At 39.2% G+C, this 21397-nt stretch overlaps 1 protein-coding gene across 2 annotated transcripts in view; it reads left to right on the plus strand.

The window, feature by feature from the left end:
* LOC125461673 (GDNF family receptor alpha-1-like) overlaps positions 1-21397 on the plus strand; it is a 189983-nt gene that overhangs the window by 132608 nt on the left and 35978 nt on the right. For both annotated transcript variants that reach the window (XM_048550633.2, XM_048550634.2), the window contains exon 4: positions 17609-17954. In XM_048550633.2, coding sequence (XP_048406590.1) covers positions 17609-17954 — 346 coding nt within the window. The remainder of the gene's footprint in view (positions 1-17608; positions 17955-21397) is intronic.

A 21397-nucleotide genomic window follows, 5' to 3' on the forward strand; every position in this document is an offset into this window, starting at 1 on the left:
ATCGGTGTTTAATTTCGTCAATGCTTTATTTGGATTAAAATAATATATTCCTTTAAATATCTTGAATAAGGAAAGCTATTCATAAGACATAGGATCAGAAGAAGGGCATTCAGCTCACTTAATGGCCTCATTACACTGCAGCTGGTATTGATGAAATGCAATGAATAAATGCTGGTATGTTTGTTTGCAGGCTCTCACAGGCAGGTTCTTCCTTCAAAGTTATACAGTTAATTCAGTGACCTGGCATTGGAAAGGAGATCACACTGATTACAATTTTCCTGCCCTTCCTGCCGAGTCCCTTCCCCGCCTTCCCCCTCCCACCATCACTCACCAGTGCCTGGACCCACCCCCAACACAGCCCTCAGATGGATGTTGTACTGACAGCAACTGCTGTCTCTCCAGTGGCACTACTGAGTCCAGACGAGCTGCTGCCAGCATCTTGGAGGCTGGGATTCTTGATCCCATGAGAAAGGCCAGTCATTGGTCTGTCAATTGCCTTAGTGGCACAAGATGTGGTTTTCTTTCTCAAAACGAGGCAGCATGAGAGCATTGCCAGCTCTCTGGGTGGCATCCTCGACCCCTGCCACTCCACAAGATCCCACCCAGTGCATAACTTGAAATTTAGATGACTTTTGTGCATATCATGTCTATATTGAATTGGCTGTGGACCAAAACTCTACCAGAATCTGTCAGAATACCATGAGCTTCAAGCTGAATCCCCCGCTGTTAACATCCTGGGGTTTACTACTGATCAAAAACTGAATTGGGCTAGCCATATAAATACACTGAATGCAAGATCATGTCAGAGATTAGGAATCCTGCAATGAGCAGATCACCTGCTGACTGCCCAAAACCTGTCCACCATCTACAAGGCACAAGTCAGGATTGTGATGGAATACTCCCCATTTGCCTGGATGGGTACACCTCCAAAAACATTCAAGAAGCTTGACACCATTCAGGACAGAGCAGCCTGCTTGATTAGCATCACATCCACAAACATTCACTCCGTCCATCACCAAAACCCAGTAGCAGCATTGTGTGCCATCTACAAGTTCACAGCAGAAATTCTCCAAAACTCCTTAGACAGAATCTTCCAAATTGATAACCTAGTCTAGAATCTATCATGTGATGGAGCTCATGATTTTCTTGATGGCTCATCAATTACAAGGCACCAGCATGGAGTCCAGAGCAGCACAATTGATGATCTAGTCACCAATTATTGGTATATCAATTGAATTCCAATGATAATTATTTGACATAATTCAGACAAATGAAAATTCAGACTGCTCTCAGCAGTTTTGGGGAAAGCACTGGTCTCACATCAAAGAGAACCATCAGGGTAGAATATGGGATGACAAGTATGCTACAAATAGCCAAGCCAAGTTCAGCTCGACTCCGTGATTGCACTTCTTCCTCTGAATCAGAAGGCTGCAGATTCAAACCCCATAGCAGGATTCTACTTGCAATACAATTGTGAAGGACTACTTTCTTTTGGCGCAATCTTTTGAATGAAAAGAAGGTTACGTTTGCCTGAAGAGCCAAAGAACCTTTTTCTAAAAAGAGAAAGGAGCATCCTGTTGCTCTAACTAACAGTCAGCCCTCAACAAGCCCAGGTAGAAATAAATAATACTGGAATCAATTTATTTGTACATTGTGGAATCATGTTGTATTGCCAATAGTGACTGCATTTCATTAAGTTATTCATATCTTGTCAAAACATTTAGGACATTATCCAAACAAGATAAGGCTGTATATTTAATGGAAGTGCTTTCTCTCTTTCAAGGCGTACAGTCACCTTTAGCCTGGGATCAAACTTTGTATGGGCTCAATGACAAATAAAGTAACCAATGAGTTCCATACCTTTGCAGCTGAAATAATAAACAAATTGAAACTTAGTTTTGTTCACTCTTCGATCGCCAAAAATAACATCCAGTAAGCTACCTATAGAAAGAAGAATGAATCAGTAAGCAAAAGCAGAGTGCTTTGAAAGTGGTACTTCAAGTTTCTTCAGGGAAATCAAGGGCTGCTGCAAATGTGGATTATGATGCAGCACATCATGAGGCCAGGAAGGTTCATGGGAAGTTGAAATGGAATGTGTTCATCCCCAAGGGTGCCCAATTATATTAAATGATACTAAATGGTTTTCTGTTGGTTAAATCTATTATCAAAATAATTGCTTCTGTGACAGTGACAATAACTGAGAAGTTATCTGCCTTTCAAAAAATTCTTGAAGGTATCTTGATATCTGGAGAGTGTATTGTACTGAATTGACATTTGACCTAGCAAGCCATGAAAATAGAACCATCTATACACAGGCTGAAAAAAAGCCAACTGTCTACACCACAGGAGGAAAGCTTTTATATTTAATGTGAGAAGTAGATTGTGTAACTGGCATGAATGTTAAATAGGTGAAATCTGTTCAATGTATAGGGGAGGAATGGCAGGGGTCTGTCAGCCAACTTTATAAGAAAGTAGAGTTATTAGGTAGTACTGACTCCCCCCCGGGGATAGCCTGAAGTTGGATTCAGATTATGTTTGTGGCTGCAAAATCTTCTAAAAGAAATTTAAACCCAGGGATTAAATGAGGACATTTATGAACCCATACTATATATGCCCCAACTACTGCTATTAATGCCATTAGCTTTGTGGGCCTCTGAGTAAGTTGCTCTAATTATAGAATGGGTCAATTTCTGTCATATTTAAATGATTCCTCAGATTTAGGGAAATTTTATGTGCAATAATTGCAGGTTGTGTTTCCTAAGACTTGGGAAACGTGGCATCTAAATAGAGGCCACAGCTACCAGATTCACTAGATAAGAGCCTTTCTCACATTTCTTGTAGATCAGAAGTAGGATGAAACTTCCCCTGACCCTCTCCAATTAAATCTTCTGTTAAGAGATTCTACCCTCCCATTGTGGCCTAATGTACAGGTCACCGTCCAAACAGGTAGTAATCATAAATGAGCAAGCAGCATGAAGATAACTAGTAGTCTGTATTGTAAGTGCATAGTTCTTCTCAGTTAAACCTGAGCTTCATCCCTACAGACAGTTGAACATTTTGGATGTGCTATCCTGCAGTAAAGATCTCTGAAAATAGATAACTGAAATATGTTTCCATAGAGATAGCCTAAGCATGTCAACCAAATAGAGATTCTACCAGTACAGGTTTCTCTGTAGGATGGTCAAAAACTCCTGAACATGATGATGAGTGTCTGCACCTGTCAAGATTCACTGAGCAGAAAAAAATAGAGCAAAGCAACTGACGATTGGGATGATCAGCTAAGCTTATACTTTGTGTACTGATAGCTGCAGCAAATGATTGTGCAGAAAATAGTTGCCATTATTTTCTTTGCTCTTTGCATGGCAGATGTGGTCGTCAATCTGTAACAACAGGCTGCATTTTGCCATTGATCTAGAGTCAGACTGGCCAGCCTCATAACATGACATAGATGCCATGTGGAGGGGAGCTTAATGTCACCCATGGACGGACAAATACATAACCATATATTGACCATTTTGCCTCTGCTCCCCACTTCTGGATGGGGTACTAAACAGATGAACTCTGGCAGCCCTCAGAAGGTTCCTACGTTGGAGGGTGGGTCCACAGCAGGCTGTAGCAAATGTTCACCTTTGAAAGATGTTAGCTTCGCACCACCATTATGATGCAGCCTGTCTGCCTGGGTCCAATAAAGTAAGTGAAAACATTTACCTCGTCTTCGTGCTGGGGCACACACTTCTTACTACAGCTTCAGCACTTCCAGCAGTGACCACCTCCAACTTCAAACACCCTCAGATTGCTGCAGGTGAGCATATGTTCTTGACTGGACAGTGGTCCTGGCAGTGGCTTTTCAATCAGCTGTTGCAAGTAAAATGCTTTTCAGAAGACCGACATCCATCCAATCAAGTTCAAATCTCATTTCTTTTTGACCCTTGTAGCTAGGACTACTTCCCTGCTGAAAAAAAAGTTCTAGCCAGTGTTTCTATGATATATTTTTTACTTGCAGCTGCAGAGTAAAATTCACTTACGTGATGTGTGATTGTAATGCATAGCTGCCTAATTTATTAACACAGTATTTTTTTACATTGCTATTTTGTTGAACCATACTGTTTCTTTATCATGCAGGCACCGTAATAGTGTAAACAATCATATGGTCCATTTAGTTCTATCGTTAGCCAGTGGCGACATTCTGCTAAGACTGAGATCTCATAATATAGCAATTATGTACTTTTATTTGTAAAAGTGAACATTTAGAGAGACAAAATGTCAAATTGATGCTCTTCACTATTGGGAAGTTAGGGTAATTTCATATAGTGTCCTGTATTATGGCCCAGAACTGCTTTAAGGTATGAGGAAGCTTTTGCAAATGATGTGGACTGTAACTAACTTCCGTTCAATTCAACTAAAATCTTTAGGTGAACATTAGTCACTGGTATGGACATGTTAGCTTGAAGTGGAAGTAGTAAATTATACATTGCAATTTTTCTAGCTACGTTATTACCAGCTTACTATTTAGTTCTCAGCAATAGTGTTGAATTTGATCGATCTGTCTCAGGACATTGAGAGATAGCTTTGTTCACTGCATGTCAAGTATATGAGATTGTGGTATTTTATGTATGAACAGACACTCTAATCTAGTGTGGATGCCTTTTCACTTAAGCACTGTACCCTGGCAGCTTATCATCTTCTGTTAAAGTCTGCATCTTTTTAAATCACAATATAAATCATGCTCTTTGCCTTGCCTAGATCACTTTTTTCAAAACTCTGTAGAATGAATGAAATTTCAGATGATTGAATTAACACAGAGCTATATAAAAATATTTTAATACATTGATTGTTAATTCTGGAAAAAAATGTCCTGAAATGTGGAGTCAAACTTACCATTTGAGGAACATTTTATAAGTACTGTCATCTATATAATTCTTCATTGCTTTTTAATGAGGACCTTTGTAATCAACAGCCAATTCTTGTCAATTGAAAACTTGAATTCGCTTTTGATGCCTTATGAGCTTTCCCCTTGTAAAATTATCCCCTCTAAAATACCTCTGTAATTAATTTCATTGCAGAATTAAATATTTTAATGATCAAAACAACATTGTGGGATAAACTGTTTTGTGTATCTACATCACAAACAAATAATATGTTTACAATTTCACTCCATATAACAAACAGAACAGTTCTTCCCTCAAGGTTGTGATACCTGAGCACATTTTGTAATATTGTAACAAATTAATAGATTTTTTAAAAAAAATTACCTTGAAAACCAATCTCCCTAAAGGAAGTTTCAGGAAGGAAAATGGCTTTATGCCTGCCAATATAAACTCAATAGTTGAATGTAATTATAAAGTAAATTGACCACAGTTGCAATTGGAGCGATGAGCAACAAATGAATTTTCTGAAATAATCATATACCAATTGGCTAATATTAAATGTATTACCATCAGCTGTATTTAATTAATAATTCCATGTACATTGTATTATTCATTGGCTTACTTGCTAATATTGCTGTATTTTAATTGCAGACCATTTCTGTTAAACAAAATTGGGACAATATTACCTTTATTATAAATCAATCTTGTGCTTACTTCAACAATTGTAAAGGTCAATCATTTTAGTTTTATATTTAGTCTAGTAACAACTGAAAATAATTTTTAAGTGGAAGTGTTAAAGAAAGTCATTTATGGTCATTATGCATTATTGGTTAAAACTCACAGGGATGAATGTCACATTTGTTGGGCTATGCTGTGTCTTATTAAACTCGCCACATTAATTGCTGTTCACAGCCTTATGTGTCTTATAAATCATCCTTCCAGGGACTTCTGGAGAGACCAGCCCGTCCCTTCTATCTTAGTGTTGTTCTATCTTAGTGACAGTGTCGCGGCATTGGAGGAAGCATTGGCAAGGCTGCCTCTTGCTTCCTACCACCTCACCTTCCCCCAGCAGCTCACATGGTGATACCATGTTGAGAACTAAAAGCACAGAGTGTGGAACCACAGGCTGGTGAACATCACACAGCAACAACGCCACAAATGGGTAAGAGAGAAATGCCCCAGGTTACTGACACTCAGAGGACCTCCAGAGAATAGGCACCTGCTCAGCCACTGGAGATGACCCTGTGTACTTGGCAATGACAGACTTCATACAAATACACAGGGAGGTGTAACAGCGGCTGACAGGTATATAAGGTACAATGGCTCCCCTGGCCCAGAAGCTATATCAGTGCAATAACTCTTGTGACCATCTGGATGCCCCCATGAGCAAGTTGGCCTGATAATGGAAAGCCACCTCCACTACCCTCAGCACATACCTGTACTCCATCTCCACTGGCAACCAGGACCAACATTAAGGTGGGAAACCTTGACCCAATCCGGGTTCTGCCTCCTCAGAAGGAGATATTGTGATGGCAGGAAGCTGCCAGCCAGAGCTAGAACCACACAGGCACCTCTGCACTTTCCACTCAGGATACTACAAAAGTGACCAGGCCCTCCACCTCCCCATTTCATGGTCCCTCTAACCTATGGAATTTCAGGCAGAGGAGGGTCAACTTGCCTTTGGTAAGAAACTCCTTGGCATGTCTGGGCCTTGCAGACAAAATTGCTCGTAGGGTCGCTGTATCAAACAACTAGAGTGAACAGGATCCTCTAGCAAACAAACTTTCTCTATGCCATCAGAGGCACTGGCGAGCTCACTAAGATGCATTGAGACGAAAGGAAAACGAAAATGTTCTGAGGGCATATTGGTGGTAATGGTGACACTTCTGTTATTAATTCACAAACATCATATCAATGTTTGGTTTTCACTGTTCATGTGGTTGTTGTGTCTTTTTCTAGGTATCTCTGCTTTATTGACCCTTCTGGCATTACTTCATGGACAGTAGCAGGACATAACGGAGGAGGGTGTATGCTGAGTGGCTAAGATATTTATGTTGTAGCAGGAAAGCAATATGCGTACACCAAATCCTTGTTATCCCAGGGCCGTGGAGTATCCTGTACATAACAATAAAACACGGGTACCATTTCAATAAGGCTTTCTGTGTACTGCAAAGTGTCACAAAATCAGATTGGACAGGCCAAGGAGTGAAAAAAGAACTTATGGTCTGAATTTCTGCATTGATGGGGTCAGGAATCTATGAGGATAGCAAGGAATTAGTGTACATGGAAATTGGGTCACTCTGACAACTTAAGCATTTCCTGTAAAACATTCTGTACTGTTCAAGTGGCTGTATGCACCCGAGTCTAGCTCTGTAAGCTCCTTAGCAGTCACTGCGCTTGGGAGCAGATGAGAGGGTCAATGTTGCAGGATGGCCTGGGAGTGGGCAGTCTGGATTCCTATGCCACAAACATGGTTCTCCAGCCAGTGTTGTTCCTGTGTAAAGACCCAACAACTGATGTTTACTGCAGATCCCTCCATCATACATCAGCTCACTTACCGTGCCCATTCCGAGAGTGCTGGTTGTTTTCTTTCTGAGTGCAGATTTTCCATTTGCTTCACAATAGAAGGTTAGAGAGATCAGTCCTCAGCCAGTGACCTGAATGTACTGGTGAGCACCCAGACATCGCCATTTCCTTCCTAGGTTCCCGTCCCGTCAATCCCCCTAAGGCTTGACATTTCCTCAAGTCTCCATCCAAGTAGGCAATGTGCTCCTAAGTTTGCTTCCTCACCCTCTTCCAATCCACCATCATTCCCTCTTATTTTTAAGTGGATGGGCCCCTCAAGTGACCAAGCTGGCCAGCATAGACAGACCTGCTCAGACCCCTGATTGCTGGTTACACATGTTCACGACTGTGATAGTCAGTCTTTCAAAACTTGTCCCTGTAAAGACAAAGGATTGATTGAGACCTGTTCCCTAGGGCATAGACTCCTTTGCAAGGCCATGCTGCATATAAACAGTGTAAAAGATGGAGTGAGATCATCTTGACCTTGAAATGAGACTTGCCACACTTGTCTGATTCCACCTCACATCTTGCCATAACCTACGTCACTCAATATCAGATTCCATCCATGGCCTTAGAATTTGTTCCAAAATTAAAAACTGGTTTGGAGATCCAACACCCGACTTAGTGTGGCTTCCAGAGTATATTATCAATGGGTTGTGGTTCCAATAATGTGAATGGAAGTAACTCACTAGTTTGGCAATTTGAGTAGTCCAGCCTCATCCACAGTAGCCATTAGGTGGATCCTGAGATGGAGGATGCAATCAAAGATGAACAGTAGCATTCAATCATGTCTTGAGGCTAGAACACATTATTTTCCTCTACTCCAAATCATTAACAACATCTTCACAACAAGGCAAGTTTGAAAGCATATTGCATTTGTGTGATGATGGCATTCAGTTGTTGATTTAAGGTCTGCTGGTTAGGTCACATTACACCAAGAAAAGTGCTGAACAAAGCAGTCTTAACATAAAAAAACTTCAAGTTCTTGCCATTTACCATTATGAAACTGAATTAGAAGCTCCCACAGCCCAGAGCTATATATCCTTTGGAAAACTGAATGTGTCTAGAGCTTTTTCACTAGATTTCACTCTCAATACCAATAGCATAAATACAAGCAGACAAGAGAAAAAAAGACCTGAAAGACAGAGCAACTGATTCACCATGCCTTTGCTGTCCTGGAGTCGTGTATCTTCTCATTATTCCCACAATTCCACTTCAAACAAGTCATGCTATCTCCCAAGAAAGCTAAAGAAAAAAGCTGCTGAGTAATTTAGGATAAAACAAAACACTTCAGATTTTCCTTTCAAACCCAGCAAGTCCTTAGAAAGCAATATGCCTGGGTGATGCAATCACTGATGTCCCATCAGCTTTCTAAATAAAATGAAAACAATTAGAAATCCAGGATAATATTTGCTTACACAAGTACAATCACTGCAGTAACAGGCTTCAATATTACTCAGTATCTGAAATTGTGAATTAAGATGCAAAGTAAGACTGTAAGAAAAAGATAAGTTTAATAGGCACATATTCATTTTGACAATATCAATGGGATGCAGGAACATGTGACATTACTTTGTCTTCCATTTTTGATGAGACATCAACCTGCTGCTTTCAAATAAGCTGATGCTGTCTCAAAAATTGTGGACATAAGAATTTCATAGAAAAACATGAAGTATTTGTCTGCTAATATCACTACCATGAATTTCCAAGCTTGAATATCTGTGACATTGCATAATGCACCCATAGCCTGTTTTGTTACATCGTGCATTCTTCAGTTCTTGCTTATTAATATAGAAAGAATTGAACAGATTTTTCATTTTGTAATTCAATACCTAAGAAATCATTTATATGATCAGCCAAGAGTATCCTCAAGAGTCTGCAAACACACTGAATGTAATTTTTACCATGTCAACTGGAAGAGACAAAGACGCTTAGAGATTTAATTACATGAGTCATGACCTTGTTTTATCTGATTTGATACAAAATTCTTGGGAGATTATTGGATTGGAACGTAAATTTGAAAAATGATAATATTAAATGGGACTCTGAAGCGACAGTAAGATCTGTAGCATCACAGCTTTTGCTGTAGCAGCAGTTCACAGCAAGCGATTGCCTGCTTGTGTATGATAGCAGTAGTAGAAATGCAATTAATTTTGTATATGCACAATAATGAAGCAGGCTGCTGATTCAATGGAATGCTGCTGAACAACAGAAACACCCAAAGGTACCAATTAAATCCATGATACTTTATTACTGTTTCCTGGAATACCCAGATCACAGGCTTAAGATCCCTTATGAAGTTTTGTGTGTGTGTTTTCTGCTGGAATTCATTGTGTGATTCCTCCATTCTTCTCACTTAAATCATGTGTATGCCTAATTAATTATAATCCAGGTTATTGCACAAAGAAAATATAAAGAATCTACCATCCTTACTTAGTACCATTCATTATTTTGAGGGGAAATTTACTTATGTACCATAATAAATTGCAGTTAGAGTTTAATGTAGTTATAGATTGCAACATATGGATTTTATCATCAAGATAAGTCTTAAAAATTAATGAATGCAATGAATTAAGACAGACCTTTTGTTAGTTTTTTTCATATTTTGTTTTCAAATTAAATAGAATCTGCAGAGTAAAAATAGGTCATTTGGCCTATTCCAGTCTTCAAAATTCAGACAAGCTTCTTTTCATTGTCATGATCACATTCCACCCTCTCCCATGTCATCTATAGCCTTATCCCTCCTGTACGCATCAAGATTCTCCTTCGATATTCCATTGATCTCTACTTCAATCACTCCATGTGGCAGCAAGTTCCACCATATAACACTTTCAATGGTAATAAATTTCTTCTAAAACTCTTCATTGGATCTATTAGTGGCTATATTATATTTACGGTGTTCTGTTCAGAACCCAGCTACTACTTCACCCTTACCATCCTACATGTTGCTTTTACATTTCCTAAATAGTGAAATAAATGTGGAAACAGGTTAGGAAGATTGGCTTAGGTTGGCATTGTAAGGGAATTGGACTGGTGTTCATAGTTCTCACTATACGTTGGCATCGTGTCATGTTTTTTAACATTTCATTGAAATGCCTTGCAGATGTAAAATGTCATAAAATCACGCTATTTCTGTGATCTTGGCATCTCAGCTTGGTGTATTCTGGATTAATTTGCATATTGTTGGATTCAATTGGTCCCCAACACTTCACTCTATGGTGGCATCAGTATTCACAAATTCATAAACAAAAGATATTTTCAAAAACAAAATCAAACAAAATAAAAGAAACACAATATCAAAATGATAAACATTAATTACAATTCATATTTTTGAGCTTTATCATATCTGGTTAGATAAATATGGTGTTACCTCAGATAACATCTGGATGAACATAGCAGGCCCCTTGGCCTGCTGTGTTCATCCAGTTCCACATCTTGTTATCTTGGATTCTCCAGCATCTACAGTTCCTATTATTTCTGTTATCTCAGTGTGGTTTTGAGCTAGACAAGGATGGTTATAGATTCAATCCCTTTTCTGTAGTGGTTTAGTCAGGTGCAACAAGGGCAATGGAAGGGATGTTACATTTGGCTTTAACAGCAGTGGACTACCAAGAGAAAATCCTCATCAGGAGCACTTTATTTCATCTCGGTCCTGAAAGTTTGCTGACTACTGTGCTGACTGAAGTCCCTGTCAAACAGAAACAAAAAACAAATCTGTTTCCCTCACTTTGTATTCTATATTCTGTTGATATTCTCTTGTGACAGAACCTAAAATCATTCAACCTTACGTTATAGAAGGAAGCCATTAAGTCTGTCATATCTCTGCTGGCTCTTTGAAAGAGCGATACAATTAATTCCACTCAATTGCTCCTTCATGTAGCCTTAATGTTTTCTACCCTTCAAATGGGCCTATATTGGATACAGCATTCCAGCTGAAGCCTAACCAGTGATTATTAAAGGTTAGCATAACTTGTGAGCTTTTGTACTCTATGCCTCAATTTATAATGGCCAAGATCTCTTGTGAAATTTGAACAGTGTGTCCTGTCAACTTCAAAGAACTTGTTGCACAAATCTCCAGGTTTCTCACTTCCCACATGCTCCTTATTATTGGAAACATTTTCTTTTAATTTTTCCACCCATTTTTCCTTCCAAAATGCATCTTTTTAAAAATTAGAACTCTCTCTAAATGGATATTCCTGCAACACCAATTCTATCTTGAGTTTGAAAACTAGTTCTTATTATATTAACAAGGAGATTACACACCAACACATTAGCCTGTTAGTTTGTAAGGCTTTGGAGATCTGTTTTTTTCATTCTGGAAAGTAATTCCTTGAGCCTGTAAAAATTGATGCATGTTAGCCAATAATGTTTATTTTCTGAAAATTTATTTTATGTATGTTGCCATCTTCAGACTTGATATTATATTCCCATCAAAATATTGACAACAGATAACCATTTTGTCAAAGATTTTCAACTCACACTCACCCTGAGTTTGCGAAGTAAAGGGTGATAATATTTACATTTGAAAGAACAATGCTGATTTGTTGGCAATCACCCTTAGGGGTGTCTCTGATTGACTTACATGATCCTTCAATGTTGCACCTTGGACAGCACTGCTAACTTTCATTGTAATGCTGCTGCTGGGACTCAGGGCACTCACTATGCACACAGACTGGGCCAGGCTGCATCTCTGAGTGGTCATTCACTTCTGCTGGAATGAGAGATGAAAGTGAGCAAATCAGCTGTTGTTTTTGGTGCAGGTTGGGTAATGTCCCGAGTGAGTGCTTAAGCAGCACAGAGGACATGTGAGATCCTTAGTGTCAAGAGTGGGTAACAGCAAGTGAAGGAAGATGTTGCAGGCAATAGAGAGAGGGACAGAGCATGAGACTTGATTTGAGGGTGAGTACAATAGCATAGATAGAGAAGTATGTGAGAAGATTTTGGCTTTTTCCCTGGTGAAGTGGAGAAGGACATTGACCTTCCTACATGGCTGGCCATTCCTCCAGCTAGCTGAGACAGGCAAAAATCTTCAACCAGGCTGATATGGCTTGTTATCTTGGCCTTTGCTGCTGATCCGGAGGTAACAGAACCCCATCCACCAGAACCTCCAAGTTCCTGCCTGCAAAGAAGGACACCAAAGTCCCCCTACCTACCATGTCCAGCGCAAATGTCAGGAATCATGCAGGGCAGTGCTGCACTGACTGTGCGTATTTAGGTGCACCACAGACTTTTAAAGTCACAGCGAATACTTGGGATGTCAATGTCTTTGTAAATATTCACTGTGTGGCAATCTGTTCTGGAAAAGCCAAGACAGTGGTTATTCTCCAACATGATGTACTATGCATTGTCACACTGCTAAATTAATGGAGTGAGAGTTTGGTAAGAAGGGACAGAAATTAGACATGAGAGACACCAGTGGGGAAAGATTGTCAATTAATGAGGTGAAATTGGTGAGATAGGGTAAGAATATTGTAAGGCTTTGCAGTGAGAAATGCTCCAAAAACCCAATTGTAATTCAGCCTTCGTCAAATAAAATGTAAGAATCATCTCTAGTTCATACTCCAGTTGTGAAATTTGAGAATTTTTCTGTTATAAATAAATCCCCAACCTCTTCAATATCTGAAAGTTTCTATGCAATTATTATTTATATCTTTTCTTCAGTTACCTCTGCTCTCAAATTAGTAACGATGTGGAGGTGCTGATGTTGGACTGGGGTGGACAAAGTCAGAGGTTACATGATACCAGGTTATTGTCCAACAGGTTTATTTGAAATCACAAGCTTTCATGGCCTAGCTCCTTCACCTGATGGAAGGGCTACAGTCCGAAGGTTTGTGATTTCAAATAAACCTGTTGGACTATAACCTGGTGTTGTGTCACTTCTGACTTTGTTCACATTTGTAACATGAGGAATTCCTTATGTGTAACCTCAGTTTGGTGTAAATGAATATTTTAGGATTGACTGCTGTAAAACCGATGAAAGGTAATACTATGCAAAAAGCACCCCTTCCCGTAATATTGGAAGAAGAATAATGTATGTTATAGAGCAGCTAGCCATAATCATAGTGTTCTTTTTGCTATCTAATGATTTTATATTTTTCTCTCCAATTCAAATGGATATTATTTTATTGGAAAGTCAAAACTTGTCTGAGGAAATGAAAACAACTTGCGAAAGAAGTGACTATCCCATGTATCTCACTTAATTTACAGTGATAATTGCAGGTTGCATTAACTTTTCAATTCCATGAAAATATTTCTAACATGGGATTATAACTTATTTTTGAGATGTGCTGTACTTTCCAGATGCACTGTCAAATATAGGACCGCCAATAAGTACACATAATTTGGACCAGTTTGGATGCAGAATTCATTAAGTTATCAGGCAACAAAACAAAGGACATGGGAGATAGAAATAGTATTTTACTTAGTAAAAATATTTTGAAAAATAAAACACACAGGGTCTCAATATGATGATTTTTTATTGCCTAATGACATTGGGCCATTCTTTCATAAGTTATTGTGCTTGTTAAATTATCAAATTAGCTTTTTGTTTATATTTGTTCATTAATTTCAGTTTTTCCACTGCTTTTAAAGCATGCTGTATTTGTATTTTGCTTTGTTAATTAGGTTCATGCCTTTTCATCTGTGAATGGATGTCAACTGCAATTTATTGTGACATTACAGCACCTCTAAATATCAGCATTTCTCGGTATGCCATTTTATTTGCCGGTTCTAGAGGAAGCTGCAGAGGCTCTAAAGCAACATGATCTTTGTTCATGATCTACACCTGCCCTCACCCAATTATCTGTGTGCAGAGACCGAGGATCAGTTCCCTTAGCTTGTTAGAAATGATTTATCTTATGAGGCTATGGATCACGAAACAGTGACAGCAATATGCAGTCTTCTACAATCAGGCCTTCAAACTAATTCCAGTATGGGAAAAATACTGTCAGTGACTGTCGAGGTGAAGACAACTGTGAATTTTTACTCCACTGTTTTCTTTCTAAATAACAATAGAAGATAGCTGTCAAAATCTCACAACCAGGAGTGCCAGTGGCATCAAGCAGATGCAGCACATTTTTTGCCAGGACAAACTGCAATCTTAATTTCTCCATGGAAACCAGCTAGCAGCAGAAAAAAATAACTCGGCATTTCTGTTTGCTGTGTAGGTTTCCCTAAAGTGTTATTGATGGTGTATGTGTATCTATAAATGACCCAACCCCTAGATTCTTGATTTTCTGCTTTCATATAGCTTCTCTGTTTCCACAGAGAGGAAGAAAAATGAACTCCTATTACAAGAGCTTCACAATCAATGAATTACTTTTGAAGTGTGCTCCCTGTTGCTCAGTAGGAAAGCATATCAGCCAATTTGTACTCAGCAGTATCCCAGCAGCACTGAGTTGATCCATTTTGCTCTCGTTCGTTGATAAATAAATGTCAACCAAGAGACAATGAAAGTTCTTCTGTTTGACTTTTAATAACACCATAGGACCTATTACATTGAAGTGTACAAGCAGGTGAGATTACAGATGCAGGGACCAATTTTCAACTGCTCGTTGCATATTTCCCAGATGAGAAACATAAGAAATTAATGGATTGGACCAAGATACATTCAGATGGGCCTTAGAACCTTCTCTACCATTCAAAAAGCATGTGGCTGATCAGAACTTCATCCTAAATCCATGTCTTTAGGTATTCCCCATAATTCTTGGCTCACCTACAGTTCAGAATCTGTGTATTAACTTTAATATATTCAAAGATTCAACCTCTACAGGTTTTTGGAGTAGAAATGCATGACACTCTTGAGAAGAAATTCCAGCACATTTCCTTCTTAAATGGGTAGTTGGCAATGTAAAATTCAGTTTGTAGAGGTAGTGTATCACAACTCTAACCCTCTATTTATGCCCAAAGGTCACATAATGCTATTGTCATACACGCCTGTAAACACATGCCTCAAATAGGCTGAAGACTATGTATATGAGCAAACCAGGCTGCAGCACCATTTGAAGGACCCTACTTTTGACAGGCACAATGTCAGTAGACCATATACCATCTGTATTGCACTCATTACTCCAAACAAGTGATCTGGGCAGCAGTCTTCAAATTGATTGCTGGAGTCTGAAATATAAATGGTTCAAGAAACTTTCAATTTCTGTCAACCTTACACTTTTCTGAGATTATTTTAAAACTGTCCTCAGCACCTACAACAGTGTAGCGCAGGGCATACCAAACAGGTGGTTGACACCCCAAGCTGATACCTTAGAGATAAATCTAAAGCTGTAATAACCACCATGAAGCATTCAATTCAGTTATTATAACTGCACTCTTGTTCTACCACACTGGCCCCACTTTAACAACACATCTGTCTCTCTTTCTTAGTTCTTTGATAGGAATAGCAAGGATTTTCAAACATCAAATGGGGTCATACTGGGAACAAGCTTCAGAGCACTGTTTCAGGACTGCAGCGCAGAGTTACCCAATGATTCAGTGACAAGGATGGTATGACAGAATCATGCATGTGAATATGCACTACGCTGATAATATGGATCCCATTTTATGACCATTAATGGAAATTAATGCTACAAAATTACTTGTTGGTCCAGAAACACTGAATAATTCTTTTTCAATTCCAAACAGGAACAGCCACATTGTCAACAAACTCACGTCATGGAGGTTACTTGGATTTAAAATAAAGTTCGAGCTGTTTTCCAGCTCAGAGTCTTGCTCCAGGATGCTTCTACAAAGGTCTCAGGATGATTGTGACGTGCTGTATGGTGCATGACTTTGTCACATAGAGAAATCCTGCCACAAAGTGTTACTCAGCCAAAGAAAGCTGCATCAGGTGGCAATGATTGAAACCGAAAGAAATACATGATGAATTGTACTTGCAGCCAGAAAGATATCAATGGCAGCAATCTGTTTATTTTAAGCAACCCACATGTTTTTAATAAAGTCAAACTAGATAAAACCCTATTTCTGTCCTCAACTTTGTCTTAGGCTACCTCATCCTAAATGCATTAACCAATCATCTGTTAGAATCACAGACTGGAACAGCAGGGAAACCGCTGATCAGCTCATCATCCCTATGCTGATAACCACTACTTTGAACAGATGCAAATTACTGCAGTGCCAACTGACCTCCCGTGTCAGTTCCAGACATGTAATCTTGCCATGCAAAGCTCAAGAACACAAAATCACAAAAGCTGTCTTAACCAGAGGAATTGTCAATTCTCTCACAATTTTTAAATGACAAGATTTCAGAATCAAATATCAGTCCCACTGGTGACTGGGACATTGCACTGACTGGAGCTACAGTTCTAATCTAAGCACCACAAAAACCTGGAGCAAACTAAAATTATTTCTTATTCTGCTGTTCCAATGGTGTGACTTCAGGAGTTATTATAGAATCATACAGGACAGAGGAGTTATCCAATTAATCCTCATTCTTTTCCTATTGCCTGATCATTTTTCTCTTTCCAGCTCTTTTGAAAGTTATTACTGACTCTGCTTCCACTACCTCCAAGAACATTTGCTACCTTTTAATGGGCTATTGATCTTCAAGTTAGATTTGAAGCTTTCAACAATGGCAGGTCATGGCAAACAATTTTGTTAAAATGTGCAACACATTAAGAGATGAATAACTTGAAAAAGGTTTTTAAGGTTTGAGTAAAATGTTCCTGATGCCAATACAGTGGTCATCCCTAACACGGTCATGTTATAATTTGCTGGTAATGCACCTAACCAATCAAATCATTGTTTTTTTCCAGTTCTCTTGCTGATTTCTATGTGAACATGGAAAGTAAATTAAACTGACTCTATTTAATCTTTTTTTTGGAGCAAACATTACACCTGAGTGGACAGATGTAATTGGGCCAATGGCAACAACAGGAAACAATTAAAAGGGAAGAAGGTTTTAACACTGGAAGTATTTACAATTTTGAAATTCCTCTAAATACTCATCAAAGATCTTATTCCAAAGTTTAATATTGGTGTTTACCTCTATACTGATTATACAGTTACCTTCATCATAAAAGCATGCAACAAGATAAAATCAAATTTCATTATAAAGTATTGAAAGACATTTTTCATATATGTAAATAGCATCCCAAACATATAAAAGAACATAATTATGAAGAAATTATTAAAATACAAATGAGATGCAATTTCTTTTGTGTTAGGTGCAGAACGCATTGGTCCAAAGGGAAACAGTTGTTTGGATGGCGCCAAAGCTTGCAATCTGAATGATAACTGCAAAAAATTCCGATCGATGTACATCTCGCCCTGCACAGCCCGTGTTTCTGCATCGGAGATCTGCAACCGAAGAAAGTGTCACAGAGCCCTGCGACAATTCTTTGACCGTGTTCCTGCAAAATACACCTATGGAATGCTGTTCTGTTCCTGTAGGGACATGGCTTGCATAGAACGGAGACGGCAGATGATTGTGCCTATTTGCTCATACCAGGATGATGAAAAGCCAAATTGCTTGTCTTTGGCTGAAACGTGCAAGACAAATTACATCTGCAGGTAAGATACCAGTTGGCAGTGAAGTGATTAATGAGAATGCAGAAAGAAGTTTATAGCTGTTAAAATTGCCGAGATTCTGTTGCAGAATATCCACTAGGGTATTGGGCAATTGGAAAAACCTGACAACTAGAGCAAAATAATAAGTCTGTTTCTTGTTGTTAGTTCCAGTGGAATGGCTGATAAGTGAAATGAATTATCTAGAGGTTTGAACCAGACTTAGTGGAATATGAACTGCAGTCCATGGGAAAGTCTAAAAATTATACATTGTTCATGAGCGTTGCAAAATTCTACTTGATTCTATGGACTTAGTACAATTCTCACCGTGCTCAAATAATATATTGCTTATGTAAACATTACGAATGTGGAACAATATCTTAGCATCTGTGTTTCACGCACCATTAAGGAATAATGGTATAAACCATTTCCTAATAATTTGTTCCTATTTGTGTTCTTTACTACTCTGCTTCTTCACTCAGATGTGTTTTTAAAGTCATTCTGGGAGGAAAGATTTCTTTTGGTTACTGCATGTTGCAAAATCATAAAAAAATTCTTATTGAATGCATTAGTTAGTAGACATAATGACCATAGCAATTATTTCTGCCTTGGCTGAACAGCAGGTAATATGCTTCTGTACCAATCCTGTCAAACTCATCTCCCATAAAATACAGCGGTCTGCAATTTCATGATGTTTTGTTTAACAGCTTGAGCAAAAACTGTCAATGAAGGGCAAGTGACTTTAAATGTTGTGGAAAATGACGATTAAATCTTCGAGAGGATTAAATTCAACTTCATTAGGGGTGAAAAACAGGTGATACGAAATTGGCCACCTGTTAAAACTATTCGCTAATTTTTCTGTTCCATTGGCTACCAGTGGCATCTGACTACAGCTGTGGAATAGCTTTAATCACTAATTTACCATTCCCATGGATTTGAATATCAAGCTAATTAATGAGATTTTTCCATTATTCTATCGCTGAAGAAAACTTTATAATTTACACTCAACAGTGTCATTATGTATAATATGATCTGTGATAGAATGATAACGTGCAATCATGGGTGTGATGTACTCTGAGATAATGGGAACTGCAGCTGCTGGAGAATTCAAGATAACAAAGTGTGGAGCTGGATGAACACAGCAGGCCAAGCAGCATCTTAGGAGCACAAAAGCTGACATTTCGGGCCTAGACCCTTCATCAGAGCTCTCTGATGAAGGGTCTAGGCCCGAAACATCAGCTTTTGCGCTCCTAAGATGCTGCTTGGCCTGCTGTGTTCATCCAGCTCCACACTTTGTGATGTTCTCTGCACAGGTTTATGCAAGCTACTGAAAAGCTTCAAGGCACTATCGGTAATTCCTTAGTTTTTAGGATTTCTTTACTGGTTTGTTTCACAAGCAATTAACTTGCACCAGTCCCCAAGTAAAGGTAATCAGGATCACAAATACATCAATATTTTTGGAGATTGGGTGTTAAAATGAACTAACATTAGTTTGGATCTTTAATTAACCTTCAGCCATTTTAAAGGATGTAAATCTGCTTGCTTACTCTAAAAATCGTTAGGCAATGCAGTACAACAATCCTAGTCATGTTTTTGGGCAAGTGTGTGTGACACAATAGAGCCAAGAATGTGATACTGAACTTGCAGTGTAATACATCAAAGTCTTAAATCAGTTGATGTAGGAATTGAAACATTATGCTAGAGCAATTGGAGACATTGTTTGGACATTGTGAAAGTGTGGAAAACCATTTCCTGCTCTGGAAGTGCTTGTTAAGAAACCAAACAATGGGAAATCTTGCACTCCTCAGCTCTGATGTTGCTCAAATTGTGAAATCAAAACTCAACACTTTAAAAAAGAAGCCAGATAGTGCTGGAGATATGCAGCAGGTCTGGTGTCAACTAAGGAGAGAGAAACAACATTAATCATAGAACATCTACAGTGTGGAAACAGGCCCTTCGGCTGAACAAGCCCATACCGACACTCAGAACATCCTACCCAGACCCACCCCCGAACACTACAGGCAATTTTAGCATGGCCAATCCATCCAGCCTGCGCATCTTTGGACCTTGGAGGAAACCAGAGCACCTGGAGGAAACCCTGCAGACACGGGGAGAACATGTAAACTCGATAGTCACCCAAGGGTGGAATCCAACCTAGGTCCCTGGCACTGTGAGGAAGCAGTGCTCACCACTGAGCCACCATGCCACAAGTGTCTGAATCCAATATAACTTTTTCTATTCTGAAGATGTCATGTTGAATATGAGACATTAAACTCATAGAATCCATACAGTGTGGAAGCAGGCCATTCAGTTCACGTAAATCCTTCAAAGAGCATCCTACCTAGACTCACCTCCCTACCCTACACCTGTAACCCAGCATTTCCCATGGCTAACCCAACCAGCCTGCACATCCTTGGACAGTATGGCCAAATTAGCATGGCCAATACACCTAACCTTCACTTGGACTGTCGGACAAAACTGGAGTACCCGGAGAAAACCCATGCAGACTCAAGGCAGAATGTGCAAACACCACAAAGACAGTTACCCGAGGCTAAAATTGAACCCAGGACCTTGGCACTGAGGCAGCACTGCTAACCATTGAGTCACTATTCTGCACTTAGCTCTGTTTCTTTCTCCACACATGCTCCCAGACTAACTGAGCATCTCTAGCACTCTCCTGTTTTTATTTCAGATCTCCAGTATCCATGGTACTTTGCTTTTAATTTTTGAGATAAGTAGTTAGCCCAGGAGCTCACTGCCTTAAATGAATCTTTAACAAGGTGTAACGAGCACTTTGTATCACCTGATGAATATTATTTTAGTCCAGTAAAGATTCTTTTTCTTATTTAGTTATCTGCCCCAAACTAGTTGAATCTACAGGTTGGCAATCTTCAGAATGGATAAAGTAAGGAGGCAGATCCCAAATGCTGCCCAGCTGGAACATACCCTGTACTATTGGCACCAGTCACACACATCAAGCCAACTGAGCCAACCTGCTCCCCAAAAAATCTGAGTTGCTGCAGTACGACGCATTTTAGTTCAAAACTATGGCTAGTGATGGCATAGGCTCCAATTTTTTTTTCCATTGCATGGCTGAATAGGAATGTTCTCCATTGTTAACAGCTGGAATTGGAATTTTTTGGGAGGACTTTCAAGTTAATATACACCCTATTTGGCTGAATCATGAACATGTCTCCTTTGATCCCCAAGTACTGAAATGGGACTCAATCCAGACCTTCTGGCTCTGTGACAGGGACTCCATCACTGCACCTCAGGACTTTCTTGACCCCAACAAAGTTAGCAAAGCATATGAATTCCCATATGCTCTCCACAACAGTGTAACATTAGAGAATGGGACGTTGACCTGTTCCATGAATGTAAATATGATCCTGACTGAGGCTCATTTGAAGTAATTTACTGGATACTTGGACAGCAAACTTGAGGTGAAG

Source organism: Stegostoma tigrinum, chromosome 20 (assembly GCF_030684315.1).
Source record: "Stegostoma tigrinum isolate sSteTig4 chromosome 20, sSteTig4.hap1, whole genome shotgun sequence".
Taxonomy (NCBI): Eukaryota; Metazoa; Chordata; class Chondrichthyes; order Orectolobiformes; family Stegostomatidae; genus Stegostoma; species Stegostoma tigrinum.